This window comes from Geotrypetes seraphini, chromosome 1 (assembly GCF_902459505.1).
Source record: "Geotrypetes seraphini chromosome 1, aGeoSer1.1, whole genome shotgun sequence".
In the NCBI taxonomy this organism is placed as follows: Eukaryota; Metazoa; Chordata; class Amphibia; order Gymnophiona; family Dermophiidae; genus Geotrypetes; species Geotrypetes seraphini.
Window position 1 is genome coordinate 466940126 of NC_047084.1, and position 18928 is coordinate 466959053.

Genomic DNA, 18928 nt, shown 5'->3' on the forward strand with positions numbered 1-18928 from the left:
TAGAAAGGAACAGATGGTAAAGGAGGGAGGGAAGGGTGGTGGTGGAAAGGAATAGGACAGACATTGAAGGAGGGTGGAGAGGAACAGACCCCGAAGGGAAATGTGGAAGACAGAGTGGGAAAAAGACAGATGCCAGACTATGGGGGAGCGGAGGGAAGAAGATGGGTGCTAGACCAATTGGAGGGGGGGTGAAGGGAGAGGCACAGTAACAGCAAGTGGAAGACGCAGAGAGAAGACACACAGTGGATGGAAGGAATTGAATGAGAAGATGTGGAAAGCAGAAACCAGACAACAAAGGTAGAAAAAAAAATTATATTTATTTATTTATTTATTTTTTGCTTTAGGATAAAATAGTATATTAGTTGTGTTGATAAAAATTTATAAACAAAGCCCTGCCAGCTGAACATCTCTTTCTCTAGTTCAGCAGCAGGAACTTTGATTTATAAGAAAGGAATAAGCTAAATATTACAGTACTAAGGCTTATATGGATGCAGCGGGGACGGTGACAGGGCGGTGAATGGGATGGCAGTGGCGGTGAAAGGGATGGCGGTGACGGTGACGGGGCGGTGAAGGGAACGGCGGTGACGGGGCGGTGCAGAGGATGGTGGGCCGGTGACGGGGCGGTGACGGGGACAGATTTTTTCCCCGTGTCATTCTCTATGTGAGGTCAATTGGGGGGTGGAGTCTGAATTTCACAGTTTTGAAGGTTTCTGTATGTCCCCCTGTGTCCTCCCACCTGAAAAATCCTAAATTCACTGATTTTTGCAATATGTGAAAAATATCGCAAATTTCTTTATGGTGGCCATCTTGGATTTTGGGTTATCTTTTTTTTCAAAAGCTCCCTGCTTCTCCCAAACTGCAATTTTTGCCTCAAAACTGGTTGGGATGGAGTCCTTGGAGTCTCCTAGTGTGACTTCTTGTCAGGATAATGCAATTTAGGCGCCTCTGGAGCATTTTTGCGGCACATATCATGTGTCACAGCCAGGAGTGGTAGCAGCGCAAACCTTAGCCTCTCCTCTGATTAAGCAGGTGACTAAATGTTTGGCTATTTTGTTTTCAGGGCTCCACATGGCTAGTGGAGAATGTCTCACCTATTGCACTGGAATGAGCTTTCCTTGTGATGTACGAAAGAGAAGCCCCCCCCAACCTTCTAGGAAATTTTCCTGGCAGCTCTGGAGCTATTGGTAGCTGTTGTGCAGCAGGGGAAGCCCAGAGTCCTGCAACCTCTCCTGCCAGCTCAGCTGATCATGGTCTGGAGCTGTGATCAGTGGAATTTTAAAAAATATATATATGTAATTGGCGCAGCTGTTCTGCACGTGTTATGCACTCGCACAGCACATGCACTACAGCTGTGCCTTCTGAAAAAAAGTCCCAGCTGATCCTGCAGCCCCTGCTCTCTCTGCCAGCTCATCTTGATTTGGAGCCACGATCAAGATGAGGCAGCAGGAGGAACAGCAGCAGCGATGGCAGGAAAATGGAGCCTAATAAATGAAGATGTGACAGGATGGTGGGGGAGGAGTTGTGTTTAGCGATGTGCTCTTCTGAGCAGACGCCAGGTACAGTTCCTCCCCTTTTTACCGGGGCTGCTCCGTATGAATAATATTATTGTGATGAATATCAGCCATAAAAGAAAAATTTCTTGTTTTTCCATTAAGAATATATAGATGATTGTCGTAAGATATTATTTTTATGTGGTATATATTAGTTTTATATGAATTTGGGAGGGGGGTGGGGGTTAAATTTTCTTGGTGTATGATATTGAAAATTTTTCAAGTGATGTATTATATTTGGTTGATATTTACTGTATACTTGATGTAAGTTTAAAAATGAATAAAGAAATTATAAAAAAAAAAAAATCACTCTCACCACGGTATTTTTTACTGTGGTGCTGGAGCATTGTACAACCTGCCCTCAGTCTCTAGTGCTATCATTCCTTTCCATGTCACTCTACACTGCTGTCACTTCCTCTTGGACACTGTTCTCCTGAGGGGATACCATTCTCCTGCACTATCACTCTCTGTCCCCCTCTGCTGGAAATACACAGAGAGACTTCAGTCTCTTGTACTTTCATTCCCTCCCCTGTTACTATTCCCATGTACTGAGGAGCTTCATTCTCCACTGCTGTCACTCCCTCGTCTCTGTTCTCCTGTGCTGGCGATATTCCAACGCAACTTCAGTCTTCAATTCTGTCATTCCCTTCCCTACATACACACATTAGTGGTCGGGAATTCCTTATCCAGTAAGCTTTGGTAGATTTCTCTCTCTTCCCGCACTGAGTCTGTTTCTTTTCTCAAAATGAGTAACAGGAAGTTCTCTAGTTAACCTTGGGGATTCAAGCCATGAAATAATTAACAAAACCTTCTTCTTACATCATAACATAACAAAGCATGCACTTGTGTGGGGGCAGTCTGGAGAGAGGAGGTTCTACTTCCTCTCCAATGACAACCGGAAAAGGGGCAAGGGCTGGGTTGGGCTGGGCTGGCGCAGGCTTTATATAGTATGCTGCAGTCATGTAGCAGGGAAGCAATTCCAGAGGTGCAAGGTAAGGAGCCGAGCAGTGCTAAACCCTGTAGCCAGCACCATCTTTTGGGTCTCTGGCTGGCTCACCCTCTTCTGTCATCTGTTTCTTTCTCTTGATATCTCCCTCTGTATGTTCAATCAACTTCTCAGATTCAGTAAGGAAACTTTCTTGCCATGAAGATTTGTATTCATGTTGCCAGCAAGATCTCTGGTCTGTGTATTTACGTCTCTTCCCTATGTGGGGGTCTGCATGTATCTGATTCTGAATATATATTTCTAGGTGTATGCCTGTGTTTTGAATACACGTTCCTGGGCATGCATGTGCTTATTTCTTACTTTCTCTGTGTCTGTATATTCAATGAGTAAATGAGGTTTTAGATCTCTGCATATTTCCATATGTCTGTGAATCTCAACATGTCTATGTGCTTTATAGCTCTGGGGTATGTCAATACGTACCTCTCCATCAGTGTGTATTATTAGTAAACTGGACTGATCAGCTTTTCTCTTCGTCTTTCAGCGTTTTCTCTCCACTATGTTCTTAACACTGCCTTCTTCCCATTTTACCACCATCTGTATCCCCCATCTGTTACTCCTCCTCCTCCATCTTATCCTTTCCCTCCTCCCATGCTATCTTTCCTTCTTTCTTTCTTTCTCCTCTAAACTTTGTCTCTGTGTACATCTCTCTCCCTCTCACACTGGTCAGGGCCGTCTGCCTTCTCATGTCTCGAGGTAGGTTGATTTCACAGCTACTTGTTTTCGGTCTAGAAGAGACATCTTCAGAAGAAGGGGTGGGAGGAACAGAAAGAAGCAGGGCTGTGCATTTTCCCAATACAGTATTTGAACCAAAATTTAGTTATTTAATTCATTTTCTATCCCATTCTCCTCTACGAGCTCAGAACGGGTTATAAACTTCTATTTGCTCTGATGTCTAGAACTGCTGCTACTCAGTTCCAGCCCAAGAAGCCCCTTTTTTAAAATTTGTACTATAGCTTTATCCTTCTATTTCTGGGTTATTAAGCATTACTGAGAGGAGGAGGAAGGCCGCTAAACTATAAAAGGGCAGAACCATTACATTTTCCCCCTCATTCTACAACTTGGTGCCCGGATTTGCACACCAATTGCATGTGTAAATTTATAGCTTATGCACGTAAGTGCAGCTTTTAGGTGTGTCCACTTATCCATGCAACTGATATGGTATAAGTGGGCATGTCTAAACGCAGTCATGCAGTTGCCAGCTTATAGCTAGTATTCTAGAATGGAATGTTGGAGCTAGTATGCTGTTGTAGAATTAGCATCTAGGCACCTAACTTGTGGAAAGCAGAAGGCGAAAAAAAGCAGACAATGGCAGCTTGTATTAAACAGCAGCTAAGCTGAGTTACAGCACATATGATTCTCAAAGATTTTGCATGATATCCTTGCAGAACTGTTAAAAAAAATATTCTCTACTAGAATTCTGTGCAACTCTGTTCAAACCAAAGCTCCATTTATGTAACTCATTAGACAGTATCAAGTTACAGGGGGAGAAAATAATATGCTTGAAAATCTCTCTGAGAAAACCTTGTTTTTAAGGAGAGACCACATGCTTCTTACAGATCTCCTTGAGGCATATTGACTCTGTTGTAAAAGAAAACAATGGTGGTAGAATGTAAGCATACAGATAGATTTTAAAAAAGGGACCTTAGTGAGGAGGGGAGGAGAAAGACCAGATTGTGTAAGACTTGTTGCAGAAGAGTGGGCTGGTACAAATGGGCAGACCACATGACCCTTTTCTGCCCACATCTTTTCTGTTTCAGTGTACTGTAATATACTGCTATAGCTACGGTTGCATGGACATTAAACCAACAATGCAAACCATAAACAAGGCATTCAGTAATATACAGTGATGTTGTATCCTTTTATTGTGCTATCAATGGATGTACTAGTTTGTATTCACTGACATTTTCTCTTGTGTATTGTTTAATAAATAATAAAAAAATTTTGGAAAAAAAAATTATATATATATACTACTATAGCCTTTCCCAGGAAGTACTAAGTCACAGAGCAAGCATCTGTTTTCATATCTCACGTCGCTTTTATGTTTCTTCTACAGAGAATCCCAGATACCCGCTTCATTGTTGATACTGGCTGCCAGACTTCAAGGATACTATGGATACACGCACATATATCTTCCTGGCTGCTTCCCTGCTGCTGCTGGCATCTTCTGGCCCATCAGAGGCCTGTAGCTGCTTCTCCGCACACCCTCAGACAGCATATTGCAATGCCGATGTGGGTGAGTATTACAGGTAGCAGAGGTTTTACATTCCCTTACTTACCCTTCGGTGATCCTGTGTTGGGACTTATATTGCCAAACCCTTTGCAGTGCTGACTAGGCTCTAATAAGTAGTCTCTCTCTCTCCCCCTCCTTCTCAAATTCTGCCATCTACTGAGCTTCCCCTTTCTTTATCAGCAGCCAACTCTAACACTTGGGTGTGTGTGGGACGGTGGGGGGGGGGGGTTGTGTTTCTAACTGCCAATTTTATGTAGTCCCAGGCCTCAGGAAATGGCAGGGTCCTATGCCAGATCAAAACAGCAATTTACAAAGAGCCTAAGTACTGCTCTCCCTTGCTTCCAACCATATATCTTCCCTCCTGCCATTGCCCTGTAATTACTCTGCTCCTTACTCTTCTATTTGGTTTATTTTTGAAGGCTTTCCAATACACATTGGTTTGGTTCATTTTCTCAGTCAATTACTGTGCTTTAGAAGATGCAAATGCTTCCGTTTTCAGCTAGATGTTGTAAATATACCTTGTTGTGTTAATATACACTGTATAAAACAGCCCCTTCAAAAAATGCCTGAGCATAGGACTGCTTTTTGACTACTGTCTCAAGCCTGCTCAATATCTTAAGGTCACTGTATTGAGACATTAAATACAGAGAGGAAGTGGAATCCAAAATACAGAGCATGCCCAAACCATGAACTGACATTATCAGACAGGGACTGATTGATTCTGTGATGGTGACGGGCACAGCAATACATGTCCCTATTCGTCAACTCCCTGCCCTTCTCTCTTGCCTCAGCATTTCTTTTATCTCTATTGTATCTGTTTCTTCCCATTCGTTCCTTTGTGTCTATCTTTGTTCTTCATATGTTTGAGGATGTCCTTGCTTGACAAACAGGGCACAAGATGCCTGTCTATGAAGGAAGGGTTGGATATACTGCTTCTTCCATTGTATCATTGATCCCTTCTTTTTCCTTCCAAGTAATTAAAGCCAGGTTTGTAGGAGCCAATCTGAATAACAGCACATCTGGACAATTCGGATGGACTCAATACGAGATCAAAATGAGCAAGGTAATTCTACCCCAATGTTCCCCACTCTCCTCTGCACCTCCCAGACTTTTTAATGCAGTAAATCATTCAACTCTTTCTGTGGGCGGGATCTTGGACTGCAGGAGGTGAGAGCTCTGTCCAAAGCTGATGTTCCTTCATCTAGTAGGTCCTCCACTCCCCCCCCCAATCCAAACTTAAGCCTTCCATTCAGATTCCTCCCTCCCCTAATCCCAATCTTAAACTAAAACCCCTTCCCTTCCAGTCAGATCCCTTCTCCTAAGCAGGAGTAAATTTCCACAGTTTCAACCTAGGCACATGTTGCTCTAGTATTTTTTTTTATTTATTTAAAAAAATTTATATACCACCTGGAGTCTCAGAGGTTTCCAAGATAACATACATCAAAATAGCACATACATAACATTGTACAGTAATTCAAAGCAACTCAAGAAGTGGAACCTAAAAACTCCTTGGTATCATCCTTCACTATCATTACAGTTAGATGTAGAACAAAATCCTAGGGAGCAATTCACAGATATTTAACCATGCATGGCATATATGCATCTGTAACCCTGGGCTGGGTATGTGCATCACATGGGCTACAAAATGTATTTCTCTTAGTGAACTGGTGGAAGGTCTGGGCTGCAACTAGTAAAACTAGGAAGCTGGCTGGTACTAAATCCATTACAGAACTATTGGTCAAGGAGTCATACAATATATTAAAATTGTGCCTTATTGAAAATTGATCCAACATGGCCATGATTCATCATGTATCTGCATCAGAGGTCCTTAGGTTTTTCTGTGGAACAACCAAAGTGTTTTACTTACTGGTTTCCCAAGTTATAGGCCTTATTCTATTACACCATGTCCTTAAATACTAATTTAAATGGACACATAATCTTCTGAGCATTTGTTCTTATTGTTTTATAATGATTTCCTTCCAGATTTTTAAAGGCTCTGATCACATCACGGACCTGCAATTCCTCTATACTCCATCTGAAGATAGCTTGTGTGGTTATACTCACCATTCCACCAACAAGTCTGAAGAATATGTCATTATAGGTGAGAGGCAGCAGTTATGTTTTAGAAACAAAGGTGGGATTACCGTGTTGGGACATTAGACTATAGGGTTAATTCTGTGGAAAGAGGTACCTCATCTATAACTAGATCTGTTCCAAAATGAGTGCTATTGACTCCACCTAGAGTTACATTTTTAGGATAGGCATGCTGAATACACAGGGGATAAAATATGCATATAATGGAGATCTAGTACATGTAAATTTTGCTCATGCATATTTGTTGTAGATATCCTGAGAAACTCAACCGAGAGTGAGGTCACTGGCACAGATTTGGGAATTACAGCACTAAGCCTCACCACCTAAGTTAGTGAACTGCTTTAAGGCTCCCTTTCAGGCTCCCTTTCAGAAAGCATTTTAGTGCGGGCTGGTGCAGTAAATGCCCTGAAGCCCGTAGGGATATAAAGGGCTTTGGGACTTTTGCCGCATGGCACTCGCTGGCGCTGCTCTGTAGGCCTACTTTAATCCCTGTCGTGTCTAAACCAAATGTATACAATAACAGGAATTCCAATAAAAAGCAATATGATCAAAGTTAAAGAAAAAAAAAGATTTACGAAAGCTTTTTCTAGCTTTGTCTTGTCAGTTTGCCCACCTACTTGTTGCTAAGTAACAGGGCAAACTGCAATGCAGGCCAGCCTAGCCCAATCAGTATGGAGTCAAAGCAGCTGGCAACTGTTGTTTTCCCTTACGCTCCCAGAGTAAAAAGATGGAACTGGTGAAAGGGAGAAGTCAGAGACTGAGGGGAAGAAAGAAAAAGAGATCTACTGTATAAAAAGTACATTCTAACTTTTCCCTATGGCTAAAATTAAAACGGCTGTGAAACACAGGGAGGTCAGACACTACAAGAAATATCTCTTTGGATCCTATATGAAATTAGTTTCAGTCTTCCCATAAAGCTACTATTAAGTATATTTGAGAGAATCATTAAACCAGTCTTCTTATAGAGGAGTGAAATTTTGAGTTTGTCATTAATCCAAATTATAAAGAATGGAAGAGTCCCCCAACAGAAATCCTGAACCTCTAGCTCTGTAGATGCTTCACATTCACATCTCCAGCAATGGGTGCAGAGCAGAACAAGGACACTTTCTGATAATACTATAGCAACACAAATTCACTCCCATGCCAGACTACTTATGGCACAACACAAAACCTTGCAGAAACACTGTCAGCCTCTGCTTGCCCTGGATCGGTAGCATGGAATGTTGCTATTCCTTGGGTTTTGGCCAGGTAGTAGGGACCTGGATTGGCCACTGTGAGAACGGGCTACTGGGCTTGATGGACCATTGGTTTGACCCAGTAAGGTTATTCTTATGTTCTTAGCATCTATGTTCTAAATGTACTATACCAAAATGGAACTAGCTCCCAAGATTCAAACACCAACAATTTACTTCACTGCAAATACTGCAATGTGCCTTAGAATACTACTTCATATGTGAAAAAAAAAAAGCTGGACTGTTACTAAATCCTACACAGACATTATATGCTAAAAGAATCCCTCTAGCTATATATACAAAACACAAAGACCTTCATCAAATACAGAAAAAATTATCACAAACTAGAAATATGCAGACAAAAGTAGATGCCTAAAATGCCATGTCAGATTCTACATGGAATAAAACAAAAATAAAATTAAAAATGCATTTACTAATATTTAATATTTCTATAGTTCTGATAGGCATATGTAGCGCTGTACAACAACATATTTAAGAAACAGTCTCTGCTCAGTAGAGCTTACAATCTAACGCTGGGTTTTACTAATCCGTGGTAGAGGTTTCTACCACGGCCTGGAGCACTAAACACTCCGATGCTCATACAATTCCTATCAGTGTCGGAGCATATAGGGCTCCGAGCCGTGGCAGAAACCTCAACTGTGGCTTAGTAAAAGGAGCCCTAAATTAATAGACAACAGGACAAGTAGGGACTTATTTCTTCCTGTGCTATGTTAAATACAAACATATGAAAGATAAACATTTCTCAAAATGTAACAGAGAAAAACAAAGTTTTCCCAGAAACAAAATACATAACAGAGGTTCTTAAAAGCTTTGAAAGAACAGCAACATGTGTGTGCTGCTACCAGGCCAGCAACACAGTCTGACCAGTCTGAATACTGAGAATCACTAGGACTCAGGAATTATTCTGATTATTGCCTTTTCTGTACTCTATCATTTTTGTTGTTATTATAATATATAAATAAATATATTTTTCCTGAGCCCCATTTTAAAAATGACTCTCAACCAACCTCCCCCTCTCAAAAGCAGGTAAAAGTACATACTCTATTCACAGAACAAACTTTCAAAATGAAGTGGAGAAAGGATAAAGGAATATCAGGGGAGGAAAGGTACACACCAAAACAGAAGCACTATTTAGCAGCCAGCTGCATTATTAAAGGGAAAGGCTAGGAATGTCCAAGGCCAATTTGAAAACTGGTCCCACAATGTACTGCTTTGGTAACACATGTACAAATTGTCCTGACAACATTTTTTTTTTTATTAATCTGAATCTGACCTCTCCACAAACAAAAGAAGAATCTTAAACAGACTTATTGCCTCAAGTGAGAGAGACACGCGCTGGTCTGGTGGTTTAATGCCAGTGAGGAAGCTTAATTTCCAAATCACTATCATTGATTTAGGGGACTCAAAATGGCTGAATTCAAAGCCTAAACAGAGCTCCACAAGGAGCGCTGGTGGCGAGCACTGTCATTACAAAGATCAGAGCCAGTGGCATAGCCATGGGGGAGGGGGTGGTATCTTGGGTCTGGGCCCCTTCTGCTTTCATGACTGGCGGGGATGCCAAGCCCCACTAGACAAAGACGTCTCTTGCAGAAGTCCTGCCTATGCTGAACAAGCAACACTAAATTCAGTAGGTGTGCAGTTAGACTGATCTGAGCATGCATGACAGAGCAGGGCGAAGCATTTTTTTCTAGCAAAAGAGGTGCTGGTACTCAAATACCAGGCCATTCTTCAGGAGTGGGATGATTACTGAGGGGCCCATCCCATGGTAGCCAGGCCACCTGCAACCAGCCACAGAATCCATGAAAAGGCAGCACTAAATGTACAGAACTTGAGCTCTGTAATTAATAGTTGGGGAACGATAGAAAAGATCTGGGTGTCATTGTAGGCACTACCCCTGAGTACCCCTAAAAAAAAAAAAGCCCTGGAGCTGGAATTAGCGGCCAAAGTGCACCTGCTAATTCAGCACAGGCCAGACTCGTACAAGAGATGTCTCCAGCTGGTGGGGCTTGGCATCCCTGCCAGCAAAGGTGTTTATTGTGGTGGTGTTGACAGGGGGAAGGGAAGAAGGAGAAATACTAGGCCCCCTCAGTCCACCTTTGGGAGTCCCCAAAAATGGACTTCTGGCTACACCCCTGGATCAGACTAAGGGTATATTTACTAAATTGTACAACCACATTAACGTACCTTATTTACCACAGGAACTCATTTTAGGCAGTGGGACTTATTACTAGTAACACATATAATGGTGTTGGCATGTGCTAACGCAGTAACCCACTTTAATAAATTAAGCTCTATGTTAGAGGGGGAGTATCAAATAAGAGAAAAATCCCTCAGTAGTTGCAAATGAAGGCTTAGTGCCAGATCTCAACCCTGGTTCCAAGTAAACTGGAAATAGAAAGTAGGAAGAAACTGCCATATCTAAAAATGAGTGAAGTGCCAAAGAGACTTCCTACATCTCCCAAAAGAGACAGATTCTGTTTCCCTTCTGAGCAGATCCTTTACTGTACTCCAGTACTATTCTCCTGGATATTTACAGTCTCTTCTGCCTCCTCCACAGGTCACATGTCAGGTGGGAAAGTGCAGATATCATCTTGTGGCTTCATCAGACCCTGGGCTGGGCTCAGCGCCAGCCAAAAGAGGGGGATCATGCAGATCTACAAGGATGGTTGTAACTGCACTGTAAGTAGCATGGATGCAGCCTCAAGAAAGCCAAAGAGCCATCACTGTCTACATGCCAATCACTATTAATACAGCATTTAGTTCTTTCTGTGAATTCCTCTGTAACATTCTGTCCATTTGGCACCAATATACAATCGCACAGTCTACTTGTGTGACTAGCATACCCCAGGAGTGGCTGCATTTTCCTTTACTGTATTAGACACTCTGGGGCCAGATTCTGCAACCAGAGCTGGTATCGGCCGGTACCTCCAAAACCAGTGTCAATCATGTACCAGTGTCTGTTGCAGAATTGCGACCATGTGCAAAGTAGATACAGGAAATGTAGGCTAGGGTTTTACATTTCCGGTACCTACTTTACACGAGAATAACATCCACAGAGATTCCTACTGGTGCCTACAGTCACTTCCTGCGCAAGCCATGCACACTTGAACCATAGGCGCGGGTAGGCACCTCTGTGAACGGGACATCAGCAGCCTGTTCTGTAGGCGCCGCAGGCCTCTCTGTTTAAAGTCCTGATGTGCTGCCAACTCCACTCAGAATAGGCTGTACTGTTACTGTCTTTAAAGAAATTTGCTTTACTTAATGGGTGGCATTGGTATAAATTAGGATTATGAAAGCATAGTCCACAATTCAGCTAGCAGTAAATTATCTGATGGTTAAACAACATCAGAGGAGCTAACTATTATTGGGACAAGAAGGGGCAGTGGGAAAGAGGCCAATAAAAGCCTGAGCTTGAGAATGAGGCTGTTATGTTATACAGACTTGGTGGGTAAAGTCTGCATAACATGATTTTTCTGAGTGAAACTAACTCTCATTTCTCTCCCATTCTCTTTGAAGATTGTTCCCTGCATCGCCATGCCCTGCTCCATCAGTAGAGACACTGAATGTCTGTGGACAGACCGTTTTACATCCCGAAGTTGGAAGGCTTACCAGACCCAGCACTATGCCTGTCTGCCCCAAGGCAGTGGGACTTGCACCTGGCAGTCCATGAAACCACGAGCCAACAGCAGCATCTTCAGGTCCACTGCTGCACTCTGAGGCAACAAGATGCTTCATGCAAGAGTCACACCCCTTGGCTAGAGAGGGGGGCAGGCCCAAAGTCTTACTACCAGACTCTTATTTAACTTATGTACACAATTTGTTTCTTCAGCTGATGTTAGCACTACCTGGGGACCTTTTAACTTCACCATTTTCTGTTTCCCCCCAGCCAATCCCCTATTGTCAAAGTGTCAGCAACCATCTCACTTCTTGGATGGGAATCTAAAAATTACATTTTGTGTTAGCAGTTCCTTAAGTAACACTGATTGTTGGAGGGATGGTGGGATGCTAGTCTCTTCCAACTCCTGGGCCTTGGTCTTGCTCCATTTCATACCATAATGACAGAGGAGGGGAGCAGAGCTGAGGCGCTCCAAGCTTATATTCTTTGCTAGCAGATTTTTCTTCTTTATTCCCTTGAGGTATCACAGGCCACCTATATCCAGATTGCTGCCAAATGCTGCCTAGGTCTTTTCTACCCCTCCTCAGAAGGTTATTCCCCTTCTAGTCCAGCCTTCTACAAAGCCAGGGTACCCTCACACTTTCTCTGCTATTGATGTTTGCAGAAAGAATGACATCAATTTATGCTCTCCTGCCTCCATTGTTTATCTGTGCTGCCCTATCTGCAACCTCATCAATCTTCTTTGAACACTCTTACATATTCATTTGTGCTATCCCTGCCCATAAATTCATCAATCTGTGTTCTTCCAGGTCCTGCTCTCATTGATCTTTATTTCTTGATGGTATCACAAAGCAGTAACTTACAGGGACAGGGAATGCATCCAGAACAGAAGAATTCTGCATTAAAATAAAAAAGGGGGAATCCCAAAAGGCTGCTATTAGACTATAAGGGGCCAGCTTTATGGCGCTGTGATAGTACTGGCAAAAGAAGAACAGCATGGTAGAAAGATTTTAGGGTAGGTTAAAACAGCATGCATGAAAACCAGTAGCTGTAGTATGGACAGATATAAGCTGATCATGTCTGCCTCACTGTCAAACTGCTCTCATTTATGCCCAATTTTTAGTTCAGTGCCACGCTGGACATACTATGTATACTTGAATATAAACCTAGATTTTGGGGACAGAAAAATGACTTTAAGTTCCCACAGTAACCTCGCGAGACTACTGAGAGTTTGGTTTATATTCGAGTCAACCTTTTTTCTGCCTTTTTTGGGAAAAAGGTTACATCAGTTTAAATTTGGAAGGGTTTATATTTGAGCATATACGTCATGTTGTTAAACTGACCTCAGGCTGTATCAAAGTTGCTAGACTTCCTTATTCATTTCTAAATAAAAAATAGATTTTTTTTTATACAAAAAATGTGGTTTATTTGAATTTATTGTGATGTTATAAGGGTACTAAGTGCATACAATAAGCAATAAGAGGAGGAAGAGCATTGTCAGTGTGATTTTCACAAATTATTCACCACACTGCCATCTGTCTCGCTTTCCCTCTTCAGCCCCAGAAAACTTCAAGAAATACTCCAGTCCCAGTAGCAATAGGCTGGCAGGCCAAATGGATCTCAGACATTTTTTTTTCCTCAATTAGATTTCTTCCTGCTTTTCTCATGCTGTCAAGAACACCTTTACTGGCTTCCTAAAATCCTCACCTTCTGTACTATCTTAGCAGGAACAGTGCTCTCATTGAGGCTAGTATTATAATAGGTATACTAAATGTCAAACTGATTGACAGGAGAGATAAAAATCAGCCAATCAGCATTCGCTTCCAAGTTAGACCATGCCCATACCACACCACAACCATGCTTCACTCATGCTCTGCCATGCCTCTCCCCTAGGAAATGAATGATGGTAGCTCCACCCCCTTTCTACATCACCGGAAATGACCCCTGCCACTTTCTGATGATGTTAGTGGAAACAGGATTGTCTAACCTTGGAAATGCACTTTTCTGATGATATCAGTGGAAATGGGGTGTCTGAACCCTCAGAAATGCACTTTCTGACGATGTCAGCGGAAACAGGTTCTGTCTGACACTGGAGCATACAGTCATTACAAGAAGCAGTCTAGTAAAACAGAGAACAGTAAAATGCTACCCTCCTATAAAGAGACATAGAGGGGAATTTTCAATAGGACATCTATGTTTGAGTTTGGACATCTTAGGAAAGACATCCACAAATCCAGTAGAGAAAAGGCATATTCTCAAAACAGCAGGATGTCTATCTTTTTCTTTTGAGAATGATCTATTTAGACGTTTTGGTCCCTAGTACATCTATCTTTTTTGCCCATTCTCTAATATAAAGACGTCGACATGAAAAATGCACAAAAGTCAGCTTTTAAGAAGTGGTACCCACTGATTGTGGTGGGGTTATCCCGATCAGCTGAGCCAGTTTCATGGAGTCCTGTCAACTCAGCTGTTCAGGGATTCCCCTGCCAGGATCAGCTTAGAATTAATGAATGAATGCACTTATCCATAAAGCAATGTTACTTACCGTAACAGTTGTTATCCAGGGACAGCAGGCAGCTATTCTCACTAGTGGGTGATGTCATCAGACAGAGCCCCGGTACGGACGTCTCACAAGCACGTGTTGCTTGTAGAAACTTAAAAGTTTCTAGATGCCCGCACCGCGCATGCGCCGGTGCCTTCCCGCCCGGAGGTCCAGGCGTGTCTCCTCAGTTCAGGTAGCTAGCCTGAGAATCCAACCCAGGGGAGGTGGGTGGGACGTGAGAATAGCTGCCTGCTGTCCCTGGATAACAACTGTTACGGTAAGTAACATTGCTTTATCCCAGGACAAGCAGGCAGGTATTCTCACTAGTGGGTGACCTCCAAGCTAACCTCAGTGGGATGGAGGGGGAGTTGGCGACTTAAGAGAATAAATTTTTCAATACTGTTTGGCCAAACTGTCCATCCCGTCTGGAGAGAGTATCCAGACAATAATGTGAGGTGAATGTGTGAACCGAGGACCAGGTGGCAGCCTTACAAATTTCCTCGATTGGTGTTGATCTGAGGAATGCTACTGAGGCTGCCATTGCTCTGACCTTATGGGCTGTGACCTTACAAGGAAGTGATAATCCAGCCTGGGCATAGCAGAAAGAGATACAAGCCGCCATCCAATTAGAGATGGTGCGCTTTGATACGGGTCTTCCCAACTTATTAGGGTCGAAGGAGACAAAAAGTTGAGGAGTGGTTCTGTATGGCTTGGTGCGATCCAGGTAGAAAGCCAAAGCACGTTTACAGTCTAGAGTGTGAAGGGCCGATTCTCCGTGGTGAGAATGGGGCTTAGGGAAGAATACTGGAAGTACAATGGACTGGTTGAGATGAAATTCGGAGACCACCTTAGGCAGGAATTTCGGGTGAGTGCGGAGGACCACCTTGTCATGATGGAATACTGTGAATGGTGGATCCGCCATCAATGCCTGGAGTTCGCTGACTCTGCGAGCGGACGTAAGGGCTACAAGGAAAAGCACTTTCCAGGTGAGATACTTAAGAGGGGCCCTGTTGAGTGGTTCAAACGGGGGCTTCATGAGACGGGAAAGGACTACATTGAGGTCCCAAACTACTGGGGGTGGTTTGAGAGGAGGGTTAACATGGAAGAGTCCTTTCATAAATCTGGCGACCACCGGATGGGCCGAGAGGGGTTTCCCTTGTAGGGGCTGGTGGAACGCCGCAATAGCACTCAGGTGGACTCGTATGGATGTAGACTTGAGCCCAGATTGAGATAGGTGTAGGAGATAGTCCAGCACGGAGGATAAGGAAGCTCGCTGAGGTTCCTTTGATTTAGAAACACACCATGAGGAGAATCTAGTCCATTTCTGGGAGTAGCATTGTCGAGTGGCGGGCTTCCTGGAAGCTTCCAAGACCTCCCTCACTTCTTGTGAGAATTGGTGAGGGGTTACGTTGAGAGGAACCAAGCTGTCAGGTGGAGAGACTGCAGGTTGGGATGAAGCAGTGATCCTTGATGTTGAGTAAGTAGTGAAGGAAACACTGGAAGTGGTACTGGTTCCCTGCTGCTGAGCTGAAGTAGGAGGGAGAACCAAGGTTGTCTGGGCCACCGAGGAGCTATTAGAATCATGGTGGCCTGTTCGAGTTTCAGCTTGACCAGAGTCTTCTGGATCAGCGGGAATGGTGGGAACGCATATAGAAATCGTTTCCCCCAGTTCAGTAGAAAAGCATCTGCCTCGAGGCGATGAGGAGTGTAGATCCTGGAGCAAAACTGAGGCAGTTTGGAGTTGTGGGGAGCCGCAAAGAGGTCTATCTGAGGCGTCCCCCACTGTGTGAAGATTTGGTGAAGGGGGCTGGAATGGAGAGTCCATTCGTGCGGTTGTAGTAGACGACTTAGTTTGTCTGCTAAGACGTTGTTCTCCCCCTGAATGTAGACAGCTCTGAGGAAGGCGTTGTGGCGCACCGCCCAGTCCCAGACTCGTAGAGCTTCCTGGCAAAGGAGGGCCGAGCCCGTGCCTCCTTGCTTGTTGATATAATACATGGCGGCCTGATTGTCTGTGCGAATGAGGATCACCATGTCGTGAAGTAGGTGTTGGAAAGCTTGGAGCGCATTGAAGATGGCTCTGAGCTCCAGTAGATTGATTTGGTGTAGTCTTTCCGCACTGGTCCAGAATCCTTGGGTGCGGAGACCATCCAGGTGGGCCCCCCATGCATAATTCGACGAATCGGTTGTGAGAACTTTCTGATGGGGGGGAGAGTGCAACAGCAAACCTCTGGATAGATTCGAAGAGGTCATCCACCAAAGTAGAGACTGCCGAAGAGCAGGTGTGACTAAGATGTGTTTGGATAGTGGATCGGACGTCTGATTCCACTGTGATACCAGGGTCCACTGGGGGATCCTGAGATGGAGTCTGGCAAAGGGTGTCACATGTACTGTGGAGGCCATATGGCCCAGGAGCACCATCAGTTGTCTCGCCGGAAGGGTTTGGCGAGTAGACACCGACTGGCAGAGATGAAGAAGAGACTCCATGCGTTGCAGAGGCAGGAATGCTCGGAGTCGAGTGGTGTCCAGGACCGCTCCGATGAAGGGGAGGGACGGGGTGGGTTGTAGATGAGACTTGGAAAAGTTGATCTCGAAGCCCAAATTCTGGAGGAAGTAGGTTGTAGCCAAGACCGCCGAAGTGACCTCTGGGGCTGACGGGGCCTTGATGAGCCAGTCGTCGAGGTATGGGAACACCTGTAGACCCCTGTCTCGGAGTGCCGCGGCCACTACCACCAGGCACTTTGTGAAGACTCTGGGGGACGAAGAGAGGCCGAATGGTAGCACTCGATACTGTAGGTGCAGATTTCCCACCCGAAATCTGAGGAACTTTCGGGAGGCCGGGTGAATGGGGATGTGAGTGTAGGCCTCCTTGAGATCCAGGGAGCATAACCAGTCGTTCTGCTCGAGGAGGGGGTATAGAGAAGCCAAAGTCAACATGCGAAACTTCTCTTTGACCAGAAACTTGTTGAGGGCCCGAAGGTCTAAAATGGGTCGCAGGTCGCCCGTTTTCTTCGGGACGAGGAAGTACCGGGAGTAAAACCCTCGGTTCAACTGGTCTGACGGGACCGGCTCGACAGCCCGAAGCTGAAGTAAGGTTTGGACTTCCTGAAGAAGAAGGGCGGTCTGTGTCGAGCTTGAAGGATACTCTCTTGGAGGATGGTCCGGGGGGACCCGATGGAATTGAAGAGAGTATCCTTCTCTTATGATGGTAAGGACCCATAGGTCCGTGGTTATGGCCTCCCATCGATGGTAAAAAAGATGGAGGCGGCCCCCTATGGGAGAGGCTGAGTGCAGAACGGTGTCGGTTATGCTCCCAGGAGGGGAGTCAAAAGGGCTGGGGAGCCTTAGGTGCAGCCGGTGGCTGAGGTTTTTGCTGAGACTTCTGGGGAGGTTGTCTCTTCGCAGGTTGTCTCGCAGCAGGCGTTTGTCTGGGCATGTAACGCCGCTGGTAAATCAGGGGTGGCCTGGAAGGTCGAGACTGTTGAGGTTTGGGTTTGGGCCGCAGGATGGATTGAAAAGATTTTTCGTGATCCGACAGCTTCTTGGTAACAGTTTCGATAGACTCATCGAACAGGTCAGCTCCCGCACATGGTACGTTGGCGAGTCTGTCCTGGAGGTTGGGATCCATATCGATTGTACGGAGCCATGCCAGGCGACGCATGGCTACCGCGCTTGCGGCAGCACGTGCCGAGAGTTCGAATGCATCGAAGGAGGATTGCATCAGCTGGAGGCGTAATTGGGAGAGGGAGGCTACCACTTCCTCGAACTCGAATCGAGCTTGGGTGTCTATGAATGGAGTGAACTTGCGGAGCACCGGCAAGAAGAACTCCAGATAGGAAGAGAAAAAGAAATTGTAGTTCAGCACCCGTGACGCCATCATGGAGTTTTGATAGAATTTTCTACCAAATTTGTCCATCGTTCTCCCCTCTCGGCCCGGCGGTACAGAGGCGTAGACCTGAGAGGGATGAGAGCGTTTAAGAGAGGACTCGACCAGTAGGGATTGGTGGGAGAGTTGAGGGCCCTCAAACCCTTTATGGTGCACGATGCGGTATCGAGCATCGAGTTTGCTGGGAATCGCCGGTATGGAGTACGGTGTTTCGAAACACTGCATGAAGGTCTGATCCAGCAATTTATGCAGGGGGAGCCGAAGCGACTCCGTTGGAGGGTTAGGTAAATGCATGGTGTCCAGATACTCTTTGGAGTATCGGGAGCCCGTGTCAAGGGTCACATCCAGATCATCCGCCATTTGTCGGAGGAATGATGAGAAAGACAATTGATCCGCCAGCGTCGGTCTGTGGGACGGGCTGGAGGAGGAAGAGGCCTCCGGGTCCATGGACATCGGGGAGTGGCAAGGAGAATCGGGTACGGGTGTCTCCTCGTACTCCGGTCCCTCCGGAGGGGACACCTCTGATGAGGAGTATCCCATACGTTGCAGTTTTTTCTGCGGTGACACCTCCGAATGGCGTGAAGAGTGCCAGGATGAGTGTCTTGATCGGTGCCCGTCTCGGTGGCGGGACGGGGATCGGGATCGTCTGTGCATCGCATGGTCTCCCGAGGCCCCCAAGTGGTGGATAGGGCTGGAAGCGGTGGATCGCAACTGGGGTTGCGATGCGGATTCTTGCGATGCTACCCAAGTCTGG

At 45.0% G+C, this 18928-nt stretch overlaps 2 protein-coding genes across 2 annotated transcripts in view; one reads left to right on the plus strand and one right to left on the minus strand.

The window, feature by feature from the left end:
* The window catches only part of SYN1 (synapsin I), a 299454-nt gene that overhangs the window by 187038 nt on the left and 93488 nt on the right, over positions 1-18928 (minus strand).
* On the plus strand, positions 2410-12607 carry TIMP1 (TIMP metallopeptidase inhibitor 1). Its single transcript, XM_033924157.1, has 6 exons — positions 2410-2542; positions 4610-4789; positions 5761-5849; positions 6770-6887; positions 10691-10812; positions 11650-12607. The coding sequence occupies exons 2-6, from the start codon at positions 4666-4668 to the stop codon at positions 11848-11850; spliced, it is 654 nt and encodes a 217-aa protein (XP_033780048.1). The 5' UTR covers positions 2410-2542; positions 4610-4665; the 3' UTR covers positions 11851-12607.